The 24,720-nt window shown below is 38.0% G+C and overlaps 1 protein-coding gene across 3 annotated transcripts in view; it reads right to left on the bottom strand.

The window, feature by feature from the left end:
• ZNF407 (zinc finger protein 407) overlaps window positions 1-24,720 on the bottom strand; it is a 350,717-nt gene that overhangs the window by 94,026 nt on the left and 231,971 nt on the right. For all 3 annotated transcript variants that reach the window (XM_075084575.1, XM_075084577.1, XM_075084576.1), the window contains exon 8: window positions 10,855-11,033. In XM_075084575.1, coding sequence (XP_074940676.1) covers window positions 10,855-11,033 — 179 coding nt within the window. The remainder of the gene's footprint in view (window positions 1-10,854; window positions 11,034-24,720) is intronic.

Below are 24,720 nucleotides of genomic sequence, written 5' to 3' on the forward strand. Positions count from 1 at the left end.
TACTTCAAAGTAGATTAGTTCTTTGAAATCTTCTATAAACTGTGTTCTGAGAACCATTATCTGCTATTACTTCCTAGACTTTGAATAGGAAGTATCGTTTTGGCAAGGTATAAGAGAGGTAAAGACATAGCTTAGCATGTAATATGGTAGTTAGCTTAATGCCTTTTTTGTAAGTACAGTATATATTATATTCCAAAAAAAACCACTACATAGCAACCAACTCTTTCCTTGAGCTACACTACAATGACCGTTAAAGAAAAACTCTTCCAGCAACAGTAATCTAGGTTTCTGAAATGTTGTTTAAACAGGGATTGTGACAAACAGTAACTGATTGCCTCCTTCAAATATCTGAGAAGTCCTCTTAACTACACTGCAGAAACCTGTCCAGCAACTTTGCCTCTGGATGTCTGACACCTCCGGTACCTCCCACACCCAAGCCACTGGAAGTGCACCCACTTGAACCAGCAGTGCCTTTCATCCAGCCCGGATGAAACAGTGATTTGTATTATCTGAAGCCCAAAGATTTCATTAATGCTCAGGTTCCTATGCAAGTTATATAAAAACTGCACTCACTTTAAGGTCCCTTTTGACTATCAGACAATATTACATGAAAATCATACTGTAGTGACTCAGAGAACAAAAATAACTATGAAATCTGGTTTCTTTAGCACAAACCATTTCTTTGACATTAAATATTGATGAGCATGCACTCTTTCCAGTACATGAAAGTTCTGCATAAAGTATCGCAAATTCAGAAGATATACTTTCTATCTTCCCATTTAGAAAAAGGGGTTCCCCACTAACTGGCCTGCTGGGAGTTAAGAGATATAATATCTGCCTCCATGTTTTTTTGACATGATACAAGAATTATAGACAGTTGGCATGCAACGTATTTATGTGAGATATAGTTTCATAATATGCTCTTATATGTTCACCAAGAATGTGAAGCGATCTTTCTTCTGAGAGACTTCTACCTATCTTCATTTCCTTTAGTGCAAACAGTTATAGACAAGCTCCTCTCTGAACTGATAATTTTTTAGAGGTCATTCAGCCCATAATTTCAGGTCCTAGTCACTACCCTGATGGTTCTTCTCAGGAAATTGGACCCAGTGGGAACGTTTTTTCCTTCTGCTTAGTCTATGGGTCAGCATTTTCCTTCCCTTGTACTTCTTAATTCCCTTAAGTGGCAATTATTTAAGGCACAGTTAGAGAAGGTGCAATCTACATTCATCCAATAAAACCTAAATATTAAAAAGGACAGAAAAATCCAGCATGGTTACTAAGGATATATGGGAGAGCATTTAGCATTTGAAAGGTACCAAAGATCTGGTAAATGAAAAGATGGGAAAAATTATGAAGAACTACTGGAAGTAAAATAGAAATTAGAAGAAGTACAAAAGAACACGTGTTTCAGACAGACAAGGCATCCTACTTATAAAAGGTCAAGATCCAAGATGCCATGTCAAGAAATTAATGGAAAGTCAGTGCAGCATATATTGGATCAATGAAAGCAAACAAAAAGAAAGCCCAAAAGAAATTTTAGAAATCAGCATGGAATGCCAATGATTTGTGATTCATTGGAGCAATTATTGCTGAGGGCTCTCCTCCTCACTCATGACCTGAAGTAGTAAAGCACTGAGCACACAACTAACACTTGATTCAATCCTTCCGTACCTAACATTACCCACAACTGTTTCAACACTTTTCTGATTCTGGAATTATTTGCTATTATTTGTGCCATTTTGTGAAGTTACCAAATTTTGTGTACCAAGCCAATAATTCTTTTGTGTAATTTTTTTAAAAATTGAAAATTCAGACAATGACTTTCAAGCAAATCAAAGCAGACTTACAAGTGTTAATAATTTATTTATCAAGAGTACACTCTTTCAGTGCATGGTGGTAGCATCTCATAGGAAGAGAAAATTCAAAGTGTCCTCTAAGCAATGTACAGCCACAGTGAAAGAGGCCAAGAGGCGGTGGCAGTATGTAGGCAAAATACTATGTGGTTGTACTGAAATATAGTGTCCCCAGGTCTTGGAATTACTGTTAGTTCAAATCTTCAAGTAATGCAATAATTTATTCATAATTGGGATGGGATGACACTGTTGTTATTTATTGTTTATATTTATGTATAGATATTTATTGTTTATATTTTACATAAAATGTATATGTAAATTCTTTATATTATGTATTATCGATATATAATTAATATATTTATAGACTATAAATATATTGTATTTATATAATGTTATGTAAAATATACATTGTTCGTACTTTTTATATTTTATATATAATAATAATATTTTAAATCAACTTTTTAATATTCTTCTTCAAGTTGCATCTTACACCTCAAATTTACTTTAATAAAAAACAAAATTTGAGACCTTTATGTTTCTTAGGACTCCAGCATAACTTCCCTGGATGATCCATCAAAAGATCTACTCTTAAAAGAGCTGCTCCTAATAGGAAAACAACTGAAATTTTCAGAGTATAGGATAATCTCCACATAAAAATATCCTGAATTACTCCTATACTTTATACACCTTTATTTTTTATTCCTTCTGTGAGGTTAATCTTTTGGGTTTTTTTTCATTTTTTTTGTTTGAAAAGTTTTCTTGATGAGCCTGATATCCTGTTTTTTGTCATTTGTCTCAGAATTTTAATACATTGATATTTGATTAATAATAGTTCCTGTTATTATTTATATTTACCACATACTGTTATGTATATATATTTTTTCTAGGAGAATTAAATATTTTTGTCTTTCTAGATGGCTGTCTCATCTTAAGGGCTGCCTTCTACTTATGCACTCTAATATTTCAGCCTTGCTTTGTAAGTTGTATGTTAGGACAATCTATTTTTAGCACCAAATAAGCAATACTGTCTCATTCTTCATGAAGGATGTTTTATCTATTAGCGTAATTAAATAATAGCTTGGAGTAGGATTATTTTCTTTCCATCGGTGAACCTGACATCCTTGTAGAGGCAACACTCTTTGTGAACACCAGCAGGGATCTGGCACGTGGCTACCAATGCAACGCAAGGAATTTGCAAAGCTGACGCCCATCCGGGGGTGTTTTGGGACAGATACAAAGTATGTATTCTCATCAAAACTGATGAGAATTTCTTTATAAGCCAGTGTGGCAAAGTCCCCTTCCAGGTCAGCTGAATGGTTCCCCGCCATGGACATCAGGACACCATGGGGAAGAAGGACAGCAAAGCAGGCACATGCCAGCACCCAGATTAAATGTTTAGACATGGGCAGAGAGATTCAAGCTGCTCAGGAGTACCAGCTCAACCTGCGAACAATTAATTGCCCTGTGACAACCTGGGATAGTCCTTCAGAAAGGCACAATGCCGAGTAGGAAACCCCCAGAGCACTGGGCTGTGGGCAGACAGGCACTGAACAGAATGCAAGACTGACTACGAATGCCATCGGTGCTCTACACAATATGAAAAAAACTTGTGCAATGGCCGTGCAGCTTTGCACCAACTATCTGATGGAAAAATGGAGCACAGCATGACAGGCATTATACTTCTACTGATCAGAGGTATTACAAGGTGTTCCAGACGTTGGTATAGCCAATATTTTCCTTTTCCTTTAAAACTATATTCTGAACATTTTTTTCTGTAGTGACATTCATGGCCTTCACTCTCATCTGAGGATGCCATCCACTTATTGAGTATGAATAATATTAATAGTGGTGTGTTTTACATATTAGATGATGTAATATTTGCATCAAAATATTTCAAAACTATCTTTCACGTCTCTTAGCAGCAATATATGCTGACTGTTCAGGAAAAGCAACTACGGGACTATGAAAGGAGCCCCTAAGCTCTTCAACAGCAGCAGCAAAAGATACCTATTACAAAAAAGAAAAAATACTTTCACAACCTCTTTTTTTTTTTTCTTTTTTTTTTTCCACTTTACTTGCTACCTGGAAAGAACCAGCTCTATGGTCATGGCCACCTAGATTAAGATAACTGGCTATGGAAGCTCTGCTAGGCATATAAAGCCTTCTAATAGAAGACAGTTGAGGAAATAATCAAATGACTTGTTTTTTTTTAAACTTAGATTAATTTTTCCTGAAACACAATAATATGTAATCTACATAGGTTATAAGGAACCTAGCTTTCTCCTTTAGAAACAGAAACAGAAAATCATTTATACTAGGTTTTTATTTCAAGCACACACTAACATTATTATTCTTCACAAAAGAGGAAAGGGAGTGTCTGCCAATCAACATGACATGCTATTGAAAGACTGGCACTAATAGCTATGACAAGAGCAAACCTGTTTGACGCAGAGCTGCTGCCGCCTCTTTTTTTTTTTTGAACTATACCAGCCATCAAAAATAATGTTTTATCTGACTAGAAACCCAAGCAATATTCTGCTATTGTAAAAGCTTCTACCTGATTTGCCTATCTCTAGCAGAATTTCAATATTGTTTCAAATTACAGCATTTAAAGTATTTTATTTAAACAGTGATAAAGACTAAGAACATAACTATTCCAAGAAAAAAGTTAAATATGCTTGCAAACAAAAATGTGTATCCATTCTTTGGAGGCTTTACGTAAAGTATGAATTACAAGCTTGCACAGGTACCCAACTGACTTGAAACTCCATTATTTCATTGATAAATAGCATTTACTCATCTTATGTATTTGTAGTTTGATGAACTCAGAAAGTGTAAGGATAAACAGGTTTTTATTATTTCGTTTTTCCTAATTTTTTTCAACTTTAGGTACTCTACTGAAGAGTCAGAAGGTGCAAAAGAAAGGACAAGAAAAAAAAGAAAAATTTAAAAGTAGAAAAGCACTAGGACACTAGTATAATTGCTATATTATCAAGTTATGTGTGTCCAGTTCACATTCTGAATAAGTCTGCAGGTTCCACTTGGTAATACAGTTATACCTTGATAAAATCACATAACAGATCACACCATAACTTTTAGCAATCAATTTTTTTTCTCATAATAATTTGATAAATGTAGCTGTCAAGTGAGATAAAGATCACAATTTTATTTGGGATTAACTATTTGAACTTTCAGAATTCCATTCATGAATACTGCAATTGTTACAACTGATAGGATCACAATTTTGTCCCTTGTTGATGATGTAATCATGTTGCGGGTTGCTAGAACAGTGTTGTTTCTCAAAAGCTAAAGAAACTGAAAGAGAAACATGTGGGCAGCACAGCCTTTCAAAAAGTGCACTTAAAATGTTTGGTAAAATACTTTTCAAACCTGCATAAAAGAGACCTTGTGGTAAACTTTTCTCATTTTCACTGCTCTCTGGAAAGAACTAAAACTCTGTTCCCCTAAACTAAAAAAGAAAAGAGCAGGATGTAGGCCTGGCTTAGCGGACAGATGATTAATTGAACTTTCTTCTCATCGATTTCAGATCTGAGTAGCCAATAACACAGTAGAGAACAGCCAACCAAAAAAGCAGAATTTCATAAGGATTCTTCAAACACCTTAAATAAATGTGCCAATGTATTTTATTAAGGATTTAATGACATAGCAGAAAGAAACTTATTTTGGGCAAGTACCTCAGGCACAGGTACTTCAGGCCAAAAGAGAGTAAGAAATTAGTGCCGATGATGGGAATGTCATCTCTATGAGAAAGAACACTTTGGGGTACTTATACATCCCCTCAGCTATCCCTTTGCTATCAGAACACCTAAGCACTTTAGATTCACAAACACAACCCTTACCAACGGGCGTTAGATTAACACTGTTTTAAGATTTAAGAGCAGAAAGGACTATTAGATAATAGTCTGACTTCTGGTATATCAAAGCCCCTTAAATAACACTTAATTAGTTTTGCAGTGAACCCAGCAACCTTAGGCCCTTCTGAAACCTATCTTCCAGAAAGCCACCTAGTCTTCTCAAGGCTCAAAGGAATGGAACAGGGATAATTTCTTCTGCTAGTTGCTGCCAGAGCATAATCGACCTCATATTTAAGTGTTTGCACTTTGGTTTTCATTTCAATTCGCCTGACTATGATTTCAGCAGCTGATTTTTCTTAGGCTTTTCTGAGCTAGATTGAGAGTAGCTCATGTCTGATATTTTCTCCCTGTGAAGCAACTCATACACTATAATCAAGTACCTATCTATCATTTTGGTCATGAATTATGTAACTCTTCATGAGCACTAAGCGTTCAATCACCACACAGGCAGCCAACTGCCAAAACACGATCATCACAATCTTTGTTCTTTGGATGCCCAAACCCAGAGGCACCTATAATTTTCACAGAGGTGGAGGCCCACAAAACTGTACTTCCAAGCATTCCCCAAAACACACCTGTGCAGCAAGGGGAAGCAGCTCATGCTTTTAGTTCTGTCAGGATCCATAAAAGTAAGTGATCCTCCACTCCTACTTGCAGGCCCCAGGTTGGCACTCTCTCAAAGCCTGCTGGATAACTTGAGTGTTTTGCAAGCACAGTATCACTTTAAAAGAAAAAACTGACTTTCCGCCAAAGAGTATGATGAATCGATCTGCTTTGCCTGACATTTTTTTTTTTTAAAGACTTCCAAGGAAGATTTTGTATGACTGCTAATTCTAAATTAAGTATAACACCTCCAAAGTTTCTGTTCCGTATCTTAAGTGGTTCCCTAATCACATAGTTCACTGTTGTTAAGCCATTTTCAAGCAAAAGCTTTGTGCTTCCAACTACGGAGGCATTGCACCTATTTTGAACATGGGGAAACTTGAACAAAGAGCAACCCCCCATATCAGTAGCTCAGTGAAAAACTGAGTTACTTTGATTTCCTAGAGTAGCACTCATTCTTGGAGACCATCTTCACTTCTAACAGTGCAGCACAGAAATGATACAGACAAAATGCAGTATCATCGCCCAACTTTCAATATGACCATGAAAACAATAATGAGCAACCTGCTCCTCTTCTCTCTGAAAAGCTTTTTGCCTTATGGCCAGTTTAGTACCCACATAAGACAGCTATGCACACAATGAGATGCCATGGCCTCTGCAGCTATTGGAATAATGGAGATGTCAAGCCATAGATATTACACTCTTTGGTTATAAATAATGCATCATAATAGTATCATAATGTTTATAAGACAAAAGCTTCTAAATTATGAACATTTATTTCGAACTGAAATTATCCCTACCAAGTGATGCTGCTCCAAAACAGACAAGGCAGTGAGTAAGACGCTGGACTACTGTTCCCTTTCAAGTTCTACCATAGGTATGGGCCCTTCCTCTCTCCCACTTGCCAAAGTATTCAGGCTCAGTTCACCTCAGTACCGAGATGTAGCATCAATTGGAAAAAAAAAACATATCCAAGAAACTCGGAAGTGTAATACACACAAGAGTTGATCCAAAGATTCCTTCAGTTTACTCTAAGACTTGCCATAGAAACCAGTCTACAGTGAGCAACTAGATGAAATGTCCTCATTTTAAGAAAAATCATCAAAATTAGAGTCATCGCCATGATGTTAATTCAGTCACTCACTGTATTCATTTTCCATTTGTATTGATGAATTTTCAGATTTTCACCTTGATAACACAAGAACAATATTAATAGCTTCCATTAGAACCAAATTTCCATGACTAAAACATTAACTGCACTATTCCTGAGCTTGCTAGTAAGCCCACTTCTGTTCTACAACAGTTATAAAAGCTATCGGTGTCTTAAATGTGATTTTTTTAAAAGAGAAAATATATTAATATGGTAGATAATCAGCAATCATGGGATTTCTGGATTTTTTTAAAAACCAAATTTCAATTTCAAAAGAGATCTTGAGAAAATGGGACAGAGAATATCAAGAAACAGGCATAATACTATTACAGAACAACACACAGTGACATTTCAAAACAGATTTGATGATTTTGATAAAAATTAGAGGTTAAATGTGTAAATTGGTATTTAAAGTGTAATCTAGCAAATTCAAGCCACAATTTTATGTGCAGATGCACATATCTGTTGGTTCGTGTGTATTAAAGGTCTGCTGTTCAAATGCAGTACATCTTTTAAATTAAAGACAGAAATATTCTCTAGATTCTTATTTTTTTAAAACATATAATGGTACTTCATAAGATTTATAAGGAATATAGTTGTATAGTTAAATATCTCCCTCTATGACAGAATCTACAGCAAAAAGAAAAAGGGAAGTCTGAAGACCTGGCTTTGTGGCATTTCCATACATCAATTCCTCACATTATACGGGGTTTCAAAGATACAGCATAGGAAGTGTTACCACCTATCAATTACAGTATTGTCCTTACTTGTGTAGAAGCTAATTTGTTCTGCCTTCCACCTCCTGCAGCCTCTCCTTTAGAAATGCAGCTTCCTTAAGCTCCTTACTGCCACTGACCCCATAAAGCTATATATTAGTTCCCAAAGAAAGCTAAACAGCAATTAGTATTAGAACATTATATTATAAAGAGGATTAAATTTGAATTAGAAATCCATCTGATAATCTTAATTTCACAGATAAGAAACAGACTTGACTTTTCTTCCAGCCACATCTTATAGGTACCCCACAGCTCCATTCTTGGTGGGTGGTGGTGAAGGAGTTTGAGTGGTCCTGCAAAGTGGCTGGAGTTGGCATCTGTCTCTCTGCCAATGATGACACTTATTCTATTTCTGTTCTGCTCAAAGAAACAAATCGGATGGCTTTATTGCTACAAAACAATATTAGAAAACAAAAGACAGACCAATATATTTAGGTTAAAAAAAAATAGCAATCTTGTATGACACTTTCATACTCTCATCATCCTAAAGGGTTCTATGTTATGTTGTGGATTCTCCGTGAGTGCAGCCAATGACCAATAAGTAATCAGTAACTGTGAACCAGACACAGAACACGTCTTATTTTGAAAAGGGATGTTAGCCAGGGCATGGGAGTTATCCCCTCATTCCTCTAAAAATCTTCTCTGAAGGCTTTAACTCTCAGATGTCCAGCAATCAGAAATGGATTGAAAAGAAGAAATGAAAACGCCTTTAATTTAACTCTGGTGTGAATGCACAATTATCACCTAGGTCCCGCTTTAATAGTGTTTCTTCCTGAAAGGAAAACAGTATTGACCTCTTAGCGATGGGATTATGCAAACAATATTTCAACACACTTCTGTTGTATACCAGTTCTAGGCTAGCCTGGCAACAGCCAGGTGACAAACAGTTCTTGCCAGTACTACTATGTAGACCTCAAATATTGCCTGTTTAGTGCAAGGGGATTTCTCCAGTATAAGTATGAACGTATAAAAAAATAGATATTGTTAGTATACAACACATTGATGACAGTTTTCCTATGTTGCCAAGACAAGCAGGTTGAATAGCTTTAACCACAGCAAGCTGCAATGAGCAATTAATTTACCTAGATATAGTTTTGAACAAGTAACATGAAAACTTACACAGATTTTGTAATTTTGGAAAAATGTTAGTGATTCTACCAGCATTGTATCCATCTGTGTTATGTTCGTGTATCTGTCTGTTGAAAGCATTTTAATTTTTCACAGAATTCTAAGTGGGATTATCGTAGTAAGAATCCAACACTGTCTGGATTTAAGCTCTAAGTTGAATATTCATTCACTTTAGTGAGAACTATGGTGAAATGCGATCGGTTTTCTGACCTATTTTGAAATTGGTATTCCGCCAACTGGCATTTTGTTTGCACATCCAGATATTATCCACCATATGCTGACATGACATGATGATTGGTTCCAAAATGAAGTAGAATACTTGGCAAATAGAAATATATGGTACAAATAATACACTGCCTCTAGTCAGGAAAGCAAGCAGTCATTTTGAGAAGACTGAGAGGCTTTAAAATAACTTGTGTGTACACATTGCACAGAGCTGAATGAAATCTCTCTAGATCGTGTTTTTTTACGTGTATGATAGTCTCAAAAAAATTATGGGATCAATTCCTTTCAGAAGAAGATTCAAATCTGACACAGCAGTACTAATAGTAGTACTACAATGGAAGATTAATTTGCATCTTAGGGAAAAGTTGGCCCCCATCGCTTCTTCCTCCTCTGGATTCCCCAACTCTCTTCTCACCATCTGTTCTTTTTTCCCCACTGCTCTGACTTGTCTTCCCGCCCAGTGATGTCTAAGTTATCTGCCTCTCCTGAGTTAAGATCACATTTCATTCAAGCTCCAGCCTGATTTTGTATTATTTCTCCTTACCTCGTACCATTGAACTCTTATTTTTCTCCTAACTTAAGCTCACATTAAACTTCTGCCCTCCATTCTGAACTGTAGAATCTCTAAAAACAAAAATCCTTTTCAGAAACACCCTAACTTTTTCCTTTTAATTCCTGTTTCCAAAGCGATGCTTTTGTTTTACATTCCTCCAGTGACTTCCATGTGTGTGCTCTCTAACGTAAAGCCTCAAAACGTACATGTAGGTTACTGATTGATCTCTGCTGTTCTGTCTTTTAATGATGAACACTGTCTGCTTTTTTGTAATGAAATCTAAGAATTCTTAAAGTGGTACATTAATTTACCACTGTATTTCCTAAGGGATTTTGGTTTTCTGTTCTTGGGGGAATAAGGTGGGCAGAGGGACTTAACACATGTTAAAAAATTATTTCTCTGTAGAAGTCCAACTAGGTTTCAAAATAAGGCATCTAAATAGCACGCACTTCTGATGTTTATGTATTGAACTGCAAGCTTTGCTTGTGAAACATTAATGGATTTCAGTGCTTAACACGTAACCTTCATCCTTTGTGAAAACTTGAAGAGGACTAAGCCCATTTTAAAACCATATTTTTCTTCAGAATAAATGATAATAACATAACAGCTAGCTTTCTTGCTGCAATCATTTAAGCACACTCCTATAGAAAGGCGAAGAATTCATAAGCAAAGGGAAGAATGACCTTACCAGCATGCAAGTACGCCAGATCAGGGTTTTCAATGTCTGGGTGTAGTTCTTTCAAGTGGTTACGAAACTCCACAGGGATATTGGTTCCATAGTCACATTTGGGACAGTTGTACATTTTTACTCCTTCATGCTTTCCTGTATGTAAGATGTGTTTACGGATATTTTCAGCACAGTTAGACCTAAAAAGCAATGAAAAAAAGAAATAAGTTATATAGCAATTTATTCCCTACTAGCCATTCAATGTTATAACAGAAAATGAGTAGTCATTACTCACTTTTCACTATCTGCCCAATTTTTGTATCCTCTTAAGTTTTGCATAAATGTTGTCCTTTGCATGAAGGCTCCCAAACCTGTTTCAGGTTAACTGAGCAATACATCTAAACCAGAAGCATTTAAAAATGAACCATTTTTGCATTTGCAAAAGTCTTATAATTTTTATTTTCCTTGATGGTGGTCCTTGATGGACAGAAATTAAGCAAAAGTCTTTAACTTAGCAAAACTGAAATGCACAGATGCCTATAACAACATTCCCAACAGAGCTCACGTGAACCTTTCCTACACAGTTCCTAGATTCCACAGAATTTGCTATGAATTATTTTTGTAAGGATATTCCACCAACTCTCATCTCACCCTATGAACTGTTCCCAGAAAAGAGAATTGAGTTGTTCAAGTTTATGCCTTTTTGAAAATACACACAGGTTCTGATTTATATCTTAAACACAGCTTTTGTGGAAGCAGTGGTGTTTTCATGCATCAAAGTCAGAATATATATACAATTAGTTTTATGCATTTCAAGGAAATGTCTCTAATGATATTTCTGGAAAAAGAAGTGAATAAAAAAAAAATCTCACATTTCTTTTATCCACAGAGATTCATGAGATGACACTAATTTTTAATTCCCAGTCTTTCAAATTTTGCAGTCTCATTCCAAAATTATTTTGCATTAGACTTCCCTACTTATTCAGTCTGTGATGAATCCTATATTATATACACTGCTTCTTCATTTACTTCAACCAAAAATAACCATTATATTTATTCTTGAATCAAAATAACAGCCTGTGTAAACATTTTTTAGACTTTCTTAGTACTGTACACTATTAATATTGTCAAACTAAGAACAGTAATTCAGTTCAGCTGAAAAAAATATAAACACTCAAGTGAACTGTATAAATGCATGATACTTCCCAAATATTCAAACAAGACAACAGTAGTATTTTGAGCAACTGATTGTTTACCTGTCACTGTTAATAATAACAGGCACCTAAAAAAAGGACCCCCAAAATAAACTGGAAGTAGCAGCTTGAAGTTCTGTTGGAGTGCTTGTCTCTCCCTTGGAGATGGTCATAGTAAAGCTGATATCTGCCTTACGGTGCTGCCAAAGCTCACCCTCTGTCATGTCCATCTGCTATATACCCGTATAATGATCAGACTCCTGAGAATGTCAGAGAAGACACTTATGTTCACTGAAAAATATGGGAAACATTGGTCCTCAGCATCTTTCAGGATTCAGCCCTAAAAAAATTACAATGCTCATGAATGTTGTTAAAATGAAAGATGGATTTTATTTAAAAAAATAGGATAGTGTACACTGCAATGAAAGCAGGAGACAATCTGGTAACCTTCTATCATGGGTTGTACTTTAAAGGGCAGTGGATTAAAGCAGAGCATACAAATCTGAAATAAAATATCTGTGTCCTTTTAGCTCAGCTCTCATACCATGTTAAGGAAAGAGATAAAACTTTTTACTTTGAAATATTTCTGTGAAATATATAAAGGATCTGTGGAAACCTATGTAAGAATTGTGAAGAAAACCCAGCCTGTTCAAGTCATAAAAGGCCAGTTCTATCCCCTTTGATTTGTGAATTTGCTCTAACCGCCTTAAACGGAGCAATCCCAAAGTCTCATTTATTCAGTCATCAGTAAAAATATGTGACTAAACATGCCAACATACTGATATATTCATCATGGGAAATAAAAATTTTTTAAAAAATATTTTTCCGTGTGACAAGGCCAGAAAGGCTTAATCAGAAATGAGGAATATGAGATCACAAGGCATTACAAATGGCCTCTGGTATTAGGTTGCAATGCAGCAATTGCAATCATAAGGTAAACCATGAAGGTAACAACTGGCAAATCCAAGCACTTTTGAAGCCAAGTAATACCTTTAAATACGACATGACAAAAATGTACTGCGTATAAAATGCTTTTTTTAATTATTCAGTGTGCTTTGACTGCCTGCTTTATTAGGAATCTTCTCCTGAGCACTGTACAAGTATGTTATTATATGTCTGACACAACACCCCCCCACCCCCACCCCCCCAAACTCTGTGTATGGGTGTACTTATATCGCTTCATCTCATATGACTAAACACAGGGGTCTGTGATTTTAAACAGCACTGCATTTTCATTAAAGCTATGCCACGATAAACATCTAACCAAAATATTATAGTGTTGCAACAGCGGTGATAGTTAAGCATTCAACAGGCTTTGTATTATAAAATGCACTTCAGGAAGTTTATAAATTTTGAGATAAAGATTCGCTTTGTTCTGAAATTTGGCAATGTAGAGCCCAGCTCAAAAGAAATTGAGTAAAGTCTGTCTGTTTTTTGAGTTCCAGTTTGAATTACAGCCACAAACAAATAAATGCAGCTTTTAAGAGGTTAGCCCATGTCCCAGAAAGGCTAAACCAGTGGTTTCTAAGTTAAATTACTATTATCATTCCTTAATGTAAGCGTGCTTTCCTCCTTATGATCCATTTTCCATGTTGAAAATCAAATGTTTATGTGTCTAGCGATTTTTCCATGCTCTGGAATAACAGAAAGGGCACTCATTAGAAAGACTTAATTAGGCTGAAGCTATAGTCTATGGGTTTGTATTTGATGCTGATGCAGAGAAGCACAACTGTAATTTTGTTTTTATTTCATGTCTTGCAGTGAGTCTTACCAGACATGAAGAAAGGTTTGACACTCAATGCAAACCCCACAACAATCCTATTAAAGGGAAGTAGAAGGCCTGTATAGAGTTTTCAGTGTCTTGTCAGTGCTATACATGGTGAAAGAGAAGATGGGACAGGCTCCTAAGGCACGTTCCAGATGAACAGCAAATGTGAGCTGAAAAGCTCAGCCCAATCTTCACATGCAACAAGCCTGTACAAACTCCTCCATCAAAGACTGATGTATTTCAAAGGGCACAGGCCTACTTCCCACTGCACACATCCAGGAGAGCTCCTGCGTTCCTGCAAAGGACAATGCTGTGAAGGGAGATGGACGGCAAGTTTCTCCTGAGAAATGCAGCTACTGCTTAAGACTAAAGGAAAACCTTCTCTGGCTGAAGTTAGAAGAGGACTTTTATCTCTAATGCTCATCACGCAATGATGTGTTCACGTTGCTGTTCTAACTCCACAGTTCCTGTTGCCATTAGAAGTCCACTCCTACCAACCAGTTACTTGTCCCTTTTGCTGCTCTCAATAAATTGAAGGTTGATGCATATTGAAATATCATAAACTGAAATGATTTGTCAACTGTAAAATTGTACTTTAGTCACAGAATCACAGAATGGTTGAGGTTGGAAGGGACCTCTGGAGGTCATCTGCTCCAACTCCCCCTGCTCAGGCAGGGTCACCTACAGCCAGTTGCCCAGTACCATTTTCAGGCAGGCTCTGAATATCTCCAAGGATGGAGACTCCCCAGCCTCCCTGGACAACCTCTGCCAGCGCTCAGTCACCCTCACAGTGGAAAAGTGTCTCCTGATGTTCCGAGGGAACCTCCTGTGTTTTAATTTGTGCCCATTGCTTCTTGTCCTGTCACTGGGCACCACTGAAAAAGAGCCTGGCTCCATCTTCTTTATACACTCCCTTCAGGTGTCTGTGCACATTGATGACATCCCCCCTGAGTCTTTTCTCCAGGCTGAACAGTCTCAGCTCTCTCAGCCCCTCCTTCTTTGAGAGACATGCTCCAGTGCCTTCATCATCTTAGTGCCCCTTTGCTGGACTCTCGTAAGTATGTCCATGCCTCTCTTGTACTAGAGAGATCAGACCTGGACCCAGCACTCCAGGCGCAGCCTCACCAGTGCTGAGTAGAGGGGATCACCTCCCTTGACCTAACACAGCCAGGGTACAGCTAGCTTTGCCGCAAAGGCATGTTGGTGGCCCATGCTCAACTTGGTGTCCACCAGGAATCCCAGGTCCTTTTCTGCAAAGCTGCCCCCAGCATATACTGGTGCATGGGGTTGTTCCTCCCCGTGTGTAGAACTTAGCACTCCCCCTTGTTGAACTATATGAGGTTCCTGTCAACCCATTTCTCCAGCCTGCTGAGGTCCCTCTGGGTGGCAATGTGACCCTCTGGCATATCAGCCACCCCGCCCAGTTGGGCATCATCTGCAAACCTGCTGAGGGTACACTCTGCCCCATCATCCAGACCATTAATGAAGATGTTGAAAAGGACTGGACCCAATATTGACCCCTGGGGTACACAGCTAGTTACTGACCTCCAACTAGACTTTGTACCACTGATCACCACCCTCTGGTCCCAACTGTTCAACATGAATAATGTATCCAAAAAAGATGTAAGTTACTTTTGATGTCATTGTCACTTTGTAAGCAAATCTCAGAATACTGATAATGACCTAGATAGGAACAGGATACCACAGCAAAAAATCTGGGTAGGTATAACAGTGTTATATATATACATACACTCATCTTCCGATGGACATCTGCAATGGCACCCTACCATAATGACGCTCAGAGCTTGTCAGCAATTGGGCCTAAAGCAAACTTCCCTATACCAAGGATGAGAACAAAACAGTTTATTCAAGTTTTCATTGGTGACTGTGCTTACACAGGCATCATCCACAGAGTGACACATGCCAGAACACTCTGCACGCTCGTCTGCTTCTTAGCAGCATTGATCTGCTTTGCTGGGAGAGTGGAATAAAGTGGAAGGTCAGTAGTAGCATAAAACGGCCAGACATTTTGTCAGTGTGGAAGCTGGAAGCTGTTGCCTTTGTTTACTTCTTCCCTCTCCCATTGCCTCTTTCCTGTGCTTATATATATATTAGTTCTGTTACCAAAAAATAGGGCATTGTGCTAAAAGCAAGAAACAGAGTGGCTGGTCTACTGAACAGTGGGAAAATACATGCTCCTAGAGCATGGGGCAAAATTCTCATGCCTTCCTCTCTAAGCCAGAACATACTATCGTTCCTCTAGCCCCTAGAAGTAGTATAACTCTGCCACTATGAAGACATTTTCTCAGTTGCACTGAAAAGCTATAGTCTGCCACTGACCAGATTCCTTAGCAAAACTAGGTCTAGCCCATTGAAAACAGCCGCACTGTTTGGGGCTCTGGGATGGCAGAGTACAGATGTGCACTTTGCAGGAGGCAGAGGTGGGAGTTCAAAGTCAGCAGCAGGGAAACACGGGAGGAACAATGAGCCTTGGAGCAATTTTGTGCCAGGTGGGGAATTGTCAGCCTGAAGGTCCCACAGTAAGTGCTGTCTGCAGTCATTATTCCCCCATCTCCTCTTCCTTCTCTCCCACCTGGCTCAGCCAGCCAGCCAGCCTCACCAGCCCAGGCTGTAAGAGAACAGGGATTTGGGCATTCCTTCCCCATGCAGAGGGGCTCAGCCCCAGCCTTGTGGCTGGATGCAGGGTGTCGTGCTGTGCCCTCCTCCCAGCCAGCAGCACTGGTTTAAGTGGACCATGGAAACAGCTGAATTCGGTAGCTAACTGCAGAGCTGAGGCTGCCCAATACCAGAGCTATCTGCTGTTCTCATCTTTTACGTGGCATTTTGGATAAAAATCATAAAGTAAGAGAAATTTACAAAATATCTTCTGTTAATTCTGAATTTGCCTGTGCAGTGTAGGAATGCTTCTATATTTTCTAAGGGTTTTGTACATGAGAATACATTAGCATTGTATTCAACAGCTAAGTGAAATATAGCAGGAAGCGACTTATTTTTATTAAGATGTTTTACTAATAGGGAACTGAAATTAGACCACTCTTCCATTATGCAGTGCCTGACATTTTCAGAAAGATGCTTACTGCAAGACATGGAAATTGAAGGTTTCAGAGGTGCAAGTGAGGCAAAATGTTAATTATCTAGCCAACTAAGTTTAAAATTTTAGCACCTTGTAGGGCTCTTATTTGCACAAAATAAACCTTTTTTCAGAAGGTTTTCTCCAGGACATTAGGTATAGACATCCTCTTTCTGCAGAGAAATGCATATAACCTAAAGGACTTATGGCAGCTCCATGGAGGTCACTATTTACAACATAAAAAACACTAAACACAGTGATACAACCAAGAGAAAAGATTTCTAGTTTTCCCCTGTTCATCAGTATAAATCAAGTTCACTCTCATATGGAGAGCACTCTGAAGGTCTTCTGCACTGTTTATACCCCACTATGAAACCTGCAAGAACTACACAGACATTGCAGTATTCTGATTGAAAAATAGCAAAGTCTCCAGATCTTTCTTCCAGAAATACAAGCAGTTATGCTAAAAGCAAACTCCTCATGAAAGCAAAAGGTATTATTGTAGATTCTTAACCTCAGTTATTCACCAAAAATTTGCAGGTGTTTCACTGAAAATACCACCTAACTTGGTAAACTGTCTTTAAATCAAAACTGCAATAATGTAATTACACTAGAAAAAGAAAGCCATAGACTTTTTGAAATGCAAAGTCATGTAGTTTGACCTCATGGATAGCACAGTTCATAAAAAGTTTACCCAGTGATTCTTTCCTTAAGTCTTTTTGGTACTAAAACATGATTTTCAGAGACACGCTGAAATCTGAAGGAAAGCAACAGGGATCCCATTATAATTGTAGGCAAATTACTCTATAGTTGATCATTCTCACTTTTACAAACCCTTGTATTTCTCATATTCCTGCATTCAGCTAACAGACAGTGTTACATTTCCAACACAGCTTTCTCAGCTGAAGGGTCCTCTGCTATCTGGACCTCCAGTAGATGAGCTACACAGACTCAGTTCCTTTCATCTCACTTTGGGAAATCATCAGATTTTTCCTAAACTCTTTCCAGTTGTAAATATTGATTTAAAATTTGAGTACTAGAGTGTATTTCACACCAGTGCTGCATACAAGGATGACATGACATCTCCCGTGCTCAGCATTCTCCAGTTCCAGCCAGGAGTTCCAAGAGCTCCTGGATACTCCTCCGAAGCACCAAGAGCTCCTGTTCACTCATTTATATGCAGGAACCTTTCAGGTTTTTCTTTCCCAGCATTACTGCTTCCCAAAATACAACCCTTCTAGCCTGCCTTTATTTCTTACTTGCATTAAACTGTATGAAAACTAGCATTCAGTGGAGTGACAGTAAACAACCTAATGGGCAATATTTTCTTGACAGGAAAGAAACAAATACCTCAATCTGTGGTAATTACATTATACGAATAGGCTTATTCAATCAAAACCTTCACAATGACAGTCACTCTGCCCAACTTCTACTCAGCAAAATCTGAGACAAACAAACCAACCAAAAATTCTTCCCAGCATACTCAAGATTTATCTACATTTCTGTTTTATAAAAGAAAATAAACTGATTGCCAGTTAACTCAAACTAGCTACAACATTACACACAATCTGCGTACAACACTAGCCCTCAGTTCATACCACAAGTTTAAAATTTAAAGTATTGCCTTACCTCCTCAGTGCAGGTCAATACGGTATTGCACAAGAAATAATGAAGAACAGAAAAATATCATGGCCCAAAATACATTCTAAAATGTGTTGAAACTAATATTTAAAACTGTAATTATTATTACTATACATATGTGCATATATATATGTATGAGAAATACCGTACATTTTCTTGGTCTTATTACTAGCATGAACCTAGGTTACGTTTTTCTTGCTCCTTTTCCTTTTTAAGCAAAAATTCTACCTTCTATTTAGGTTTTAAATGACTGGGGGAACAATCACATGAATAAAAGTGCTGGTGCTCTGCAACCGACCTCAGTTATCAAATGACTTATGATATTATTGCCAGAATTAGCAGCATACAGCTCCATGGGAACTCAGGAGGTCAACCACAATGTACCCAGTGCCAGCTCAGTTCTGCCTATGTCACTGCTGGCAAACATCTCTCTAAAGACCTCTGGTGGACCATGGCAACAAGCTGCTGTGGGACAATGTCTTTACCACTACAGCTGTTTCTGCAGTGAACATTTGCCCACAGCTTTTCAACCATACCAAGCTAAGCTGACTGAAATACACATCCACAGTGTCATAAAAATGCATGCCCCCCAAACTGGCGGCCACATGTATTGCCGTGTTTTACATGTACTGCCATGTGTTGCATGTATTGCCACTCAGAAAACATGAAATACCCCATAAAAGAGAGTGCACTACATTTACATGTTTTAATGAGATTTTATGATACAGTCAGTTTCACAAAGAAAATAATAAAAATGTATCTGGGATTTATTCTGACAGTATTATAGTAACACCCAGGGATAATAATCGTAATGTTTTCTGCTTTTCTACATTTATAGCTTTGCATTTTTTTCCGTAATGATCTATTTGTTATGACATACAGTATGTGTGACAGATGTCCAATGCTGGCTGCTAAAAAGTAGCAGAGCCCTGTAGGGAAGCAGCAAAAACTTGTGCGTCAGCACTGAAAATGATGGAAGATTGATAATTACTGCTTATGTCTCAGCTCAATTCAGCAGACTAGCATGCCCAAATTGTAATCTGGCCACAGATCTACCATTATATTTATAATGTATTGGAATAAAAATTCCCATGATCAAATAATTGATCATTACAAATACATGTGATACAAGTTGATTACGATAGCCAAAATGCACTCTTTTAAAGGAAAATTCAGAGTAATTGGAGATTCCAAAGAGAAGTAAGAAGTGATGTACTCTAGTCTTGTTTACTTCTGCAGAATCCGCACAGTGAACAACAATCGAAGTATAAAACCAGTGCAGGCATCTAGATTCTAGTCATGAATTTTCAGTCAGAATATTTTTCTCAAAAAAAAAAAAATAATTAGTTCACAACACACTTAATAACAAAGAAAACCTGATTTATGCAGAAAAAGAAATATCTCTGATTCCAAGGAAATAATGGCTTCCTGCCTTAAATGCTCCCATTAATTCTGCTTTCTGCAGGAAGAGAAAGAAGTTAAGAGGAACCTTTTGGACAAAAACCTGCAAATTATGTCCACACTACTAGACTGAGGAGGAGCAGGTGGAAAGGGTGCAGAAAGGCAGGGAGATGTGCCTCAGCTCTTGACCTGTGCTGTGGTCCCCACCACACCCGGAGGTGCCGTGCAGAGCTGGGCTGCTCAGCTCCTGAGTCTGTCAAGTAGCATTTTGGAGGGAGCCACAGTGACTCCTTCTACTGACTAGAGGGGGGGCAGGGAAAGCAAACCCCCAAAAAGCATTTTTTTTTCACAGGACTGATCTGCTACTGAAAACTTTCCATAACATTTGCTAGGACTCCTGGCTTCTGCCCTGCTGCAGGCAAGAGTGGGCTCTGTAATGGCCTGGCTCAAGGGCCCTCTGGATCCGCCTGCCTGCAGTGTGAGGGATGCAGAGGTCTGCTGTGCACAGTGTGCTGCTGCACTGTGTCAGCTGAGGTTTAAGTGGCAGAAATAGCAGGTGGAGTTCATCTATTTCCCAGTAACTGAGAATAATCACTCCATTGTTCATGGGCTTCCTCCCTCCCCCTTTCCTTTCTTGTTGGAGCAGATGGCATAAAAGAAAAGTTGGTCTGAGAAGCAGCATCTCTGCAGTGGTGTAAAGATGGAGACCGGGCTTTAAGTATCATAGGCCATGCTTTAGCAAGGTACTTACACACTTGTGCAGCTTAAGTACAAGCAGCCCCATTGACTTCAAAAGAATGACTCACAAGCTTAAATTTATGTACATGATCAAATACCTTGCTGAAATGAGGCCATGGAAAACATCCATTTTTAAAAAAAGCTAGGATGTATTTAATTGAAGACACACTTTTCCTTTCAACATCATTTTTTCCCCTATTGTACTTCTTTTAATGACCACATAAAATAACTGAACAACTCTGTAGAGTCTGCTTGCATATCCTCAGGAACCCATAAAGTATTTTCACAAATATAAAAGTGCAGATGGAGCCTAAGAAAGGGTGTGGAGTCTACAGGCTGCACAAGATGAAGCTGGACTCCTAATGTGGCTGGAGTCAGAAATGATAGCAACAGACCCTAAAGGCTGACTGTCAATCTCAGATGCAGATGGCACTTCTTCCAACTGGCCTTTGTGTCAGTCCCTTCAGCCATTTTAGTGACAACACGGCTCCCTAGAGGGCAGATCCTGTTGCTTTGCAGCCTGGATTCATACCCAGGGCACTGTGGTCTGTATGATCTCTGCTCAAAGTAGGTTTTTTTTAATGCTAATACATTGCCTCTTCTTGCCCTATCCCAGCCCCAACCCCCCATGGAAAAAGAGATGGTCATTTTCTTCCTCATTTCAAATGTTCCAATTTATCAATGGAATAAGCATTAATTGTCTGAAAGACTCACTTTTGTTATGCATGCCAAAAGTAGATATAAAATCCCTGCTAATAAAATTTGCAGGTGACACTGTAATTGGTAGCATGATTAATAATGATGACACTGCAGTCATACAGAGCAAGCAGAACTCTTTCACGAGCTAGGCGTGTTCAATCAAAACGTGTACACATACAACTACACGTTAGGTCTCACACCTTTGCACAACGCATGCAAGTAACTTAAAGAATGCGATAACGCTGTGAAAAGCTGTGACATTGAAAATGATTTAGGGATTAGCGGACCAGAGGTTTAATGTGAGCTTCCAGTGTGATGCTATGAGCAGAAAGGTCCCGTGTCATCTTTAGATGCATAAGCAAGGAAGTAGCAAGCAAATGTAAAGACGTAATGTTCTTTTTGTGACGCCGGAGAAAATAACTCTAGAACATCTACTTCCCACATTACTGCCTACATTTTAAAAAGGAAACAAACAGCCAAAAAATTATTATTAATAGAAATCTAAGGTAAGGGGAAACCCCCACCCCAAACATTAAAATTAAAAACCCTTCTGTTTTGCATATTGCATTTGAGCTTGGGGCATGAGTAATTTAACAGAGAATAAATGTGTGATTAAGGGACACCTTAAACTTAGAGAAAACCTTCAACAAAACCAAAAACAACAACTACAAGTTACAGTCAAATTTAAATGGGAAATAAAGCACAATTTCTTCAGCACTTACAGCAATTAACCTTTCACACAAGAGGACTGGGTTCTCCAACTTTGGATGTTTTCAGATCAAACCTGGATGTCCTTCTAGAAGATAACATTTAGTCAAATGCATGAGGCTCAGTACAGAGCAAACTGGAAATAAACTATGCAGTTTGTTTTATGTAGAAGGTCAGACTAGCTGAGCTTAAGGCTTTTTCTGGGCTCAGCGTCTACGAGAAGTACGGTTTAAGTCTGAAAAATGTCATTGTGAGGTCAGACATTTATTGTGTTTCCATGATGTCATGGAAATTTGTTCATTCTGCAAATTAAAATATACTCTTCCTGGCTGTCAATACGGCAAAACCATCTTAGGTTCTGAAAGTCAAATCTGGTTCTTTCATTGGAGGTATGATTGATTATCTGATCTAAAATCTGCCTTGAAAGTATATATTGGAGAAACATCATTCTCTTCAGATTATGTCCTCATAAGGCCATTGTCTGCACAAATATAAGTAAATGCAGCATTTGGCTCTGTACTTTGAGCTTACTTCACAGTCATCATTCATCCCAGGAAAACTGGTGTTAAGAGTAGGAAGCAAGCAAAACTTAATTTTTGTTCCTACAAGAGTACATTTGCCTACAAGGACGCCCTGCTGCTCAGTAAGAAATTGCAGTTTTCATGTAGCTAGGTTTTCACAGCAGACCTACACGTCAAGTTCAACATGCTGAGTACTTCACCGAGAGATAGCAAAATGGAATGCTGTTGAATGAGAGCACTGAGCTACGTATTTGACTTGCCTAGCATACCTAGTGCATATATACAAAGTAAAATGTATAAGGTTTCCAGCACTTCTACTTCAGACTATTCCAAGTCCCAGATAAACTATCTTGTAAAATTATTAGCTTAAAATTGGACCACCCAGAACAGATAAATTACTACTGTTCTTTCAACTATACACAATTATGTCTAAATATTAGACACAGTATTTTAACTAGAGAAGAAATCAGGGCAACACTGTAAATCTATTGATTGAGAAGAATAGGAACTGCCTGAATGGCATTGCTTCAAAAAGCTGATCTAGTACCCAAGAAGAATAAAAAATTAAACACCAGGGAAAAGCCTTCTGAATGCCAATGAAATTCTGTCAATTGAGGAATCTTATAGACCAATGCCAAATAAATTATCCTTTGATCATGTATACAAAGGTTCTGTCTTAAAGAAAAAAAAACCCACATAAAAATAAAACCTATCATATTACATGAAAAGAAACATTTTCATTTAGTATAGATGGTGTTGTGGACTTGCCTTTTTTCCCCCCCAAAGAGGGTTAACATGGAAAGAGGCAAAAATGGTAAAATATGAAACTTGTTCTTTGGCTTCATCTTTCACATTCCTGTATCATACTACAGCAGAAACTAATGAACTTGCTCATCTTCGAAAGCCCTTTTGCATGCTTCTTCCTTCACCGTTAACTCTGATCTTTGCGGATCTTCCCTTATGTGTGTGCCAATTTTACTGGTATAATATGTGCACTTTTATTAGTTGTGTTCTGATGATTTCTACTGAGAGGTACTTAAAGCTTATACAAGTCAAAAACTATTTTATCACTTCTGAAGAAAACTAATAGGGCAGAGTCACTGAATGATAAGAGAGAGAGAGACCACTGAATTTATTTAATAATCCATGTCCATTTCACAAAAATGGCCTGTGTAATCCTTTTAAAAATAATAACCTGTTCATTTCAGACCTTGCACAATGCCTCTCTTTGTCCCTTGTAAGTCTCTCAAATGTCTTATTTTAAAGGAATATATAGTACTCCCGGAAGACATTTTCCCATTTCTATTCTCTTCAACTCCTGTGAGCCCTTGTTCTGTGTGATAAGGCAATCTCCTTCGGGATCTGAGCTGTGTAGTTTCGCACCACGAGTGACAAGGACTCGACTTGAATAACTGCTGTGCGCAGGTTGTAATTATGTCAGCTGGAGTGTTGAACAAGGGGACTGATTAATGTGAGCCCCAGCCCAGGCACAGTCCCTATCAAAACCTTCGTGCAGGCCAGCAGTGGGGATGGGTTAAAGCAGAAAGACAAAACATGCTGTATCGTCCATGATAGATGAATTGCTCCAACAGTCTTCAGGCAGATGTTCCAGGACAGTATAATATACAATTACTCTGCCTTATCACCTTCCCAGGGACAATAAAGCTTCCTCCTTCTATAGCTCATGTGAGTGAAGGCAAAATTAGTTTTACTTTTACAACACTGACTCACTTATCATGTTGCCTTGATTGTGCTTTTACAGCTAAAGAAAACATATATTCCACTCTTAAACTAAGAAAAAAAAAAAACAACCCACCACAAAAAACCCTGCACTCCTCACCTTTTATACAAAACCAAATTATTCCTTCAAATCTATTCAGCATCATAGTAATACAGTCCTTAAAGGGCTAATTCAGAGAATTCTAGGGAACACAACTAACTTTAGAACAACTGGACCTATTCATAGGCTTAATGCTATATCTATGTATACAAAGGTACATTACTGAATCAAGTCAGAATGCATAGATAATTAAAAATACATAGGTTTTGTACAAAAGATGCCTATGTGAATAAAATGCCCTTAGTGACTATTTTAACTAAGCACTCATTCTAAAAATACCACAGTAC

Source organism: Phalacrocorax aristotelis, chromosome 2, assembly GCF_949628215.1.
Source record: "Phalacrocorax aristotelis chromosome 2, bGulAri2.1, whole genome shotgun sequence".
NCBI lineage: Eukaryota > Metazoa > Chordata > Aves > Suliformes > Phalacrocoracidae > Phalacrocorax > Phalacrocorax aristotelis.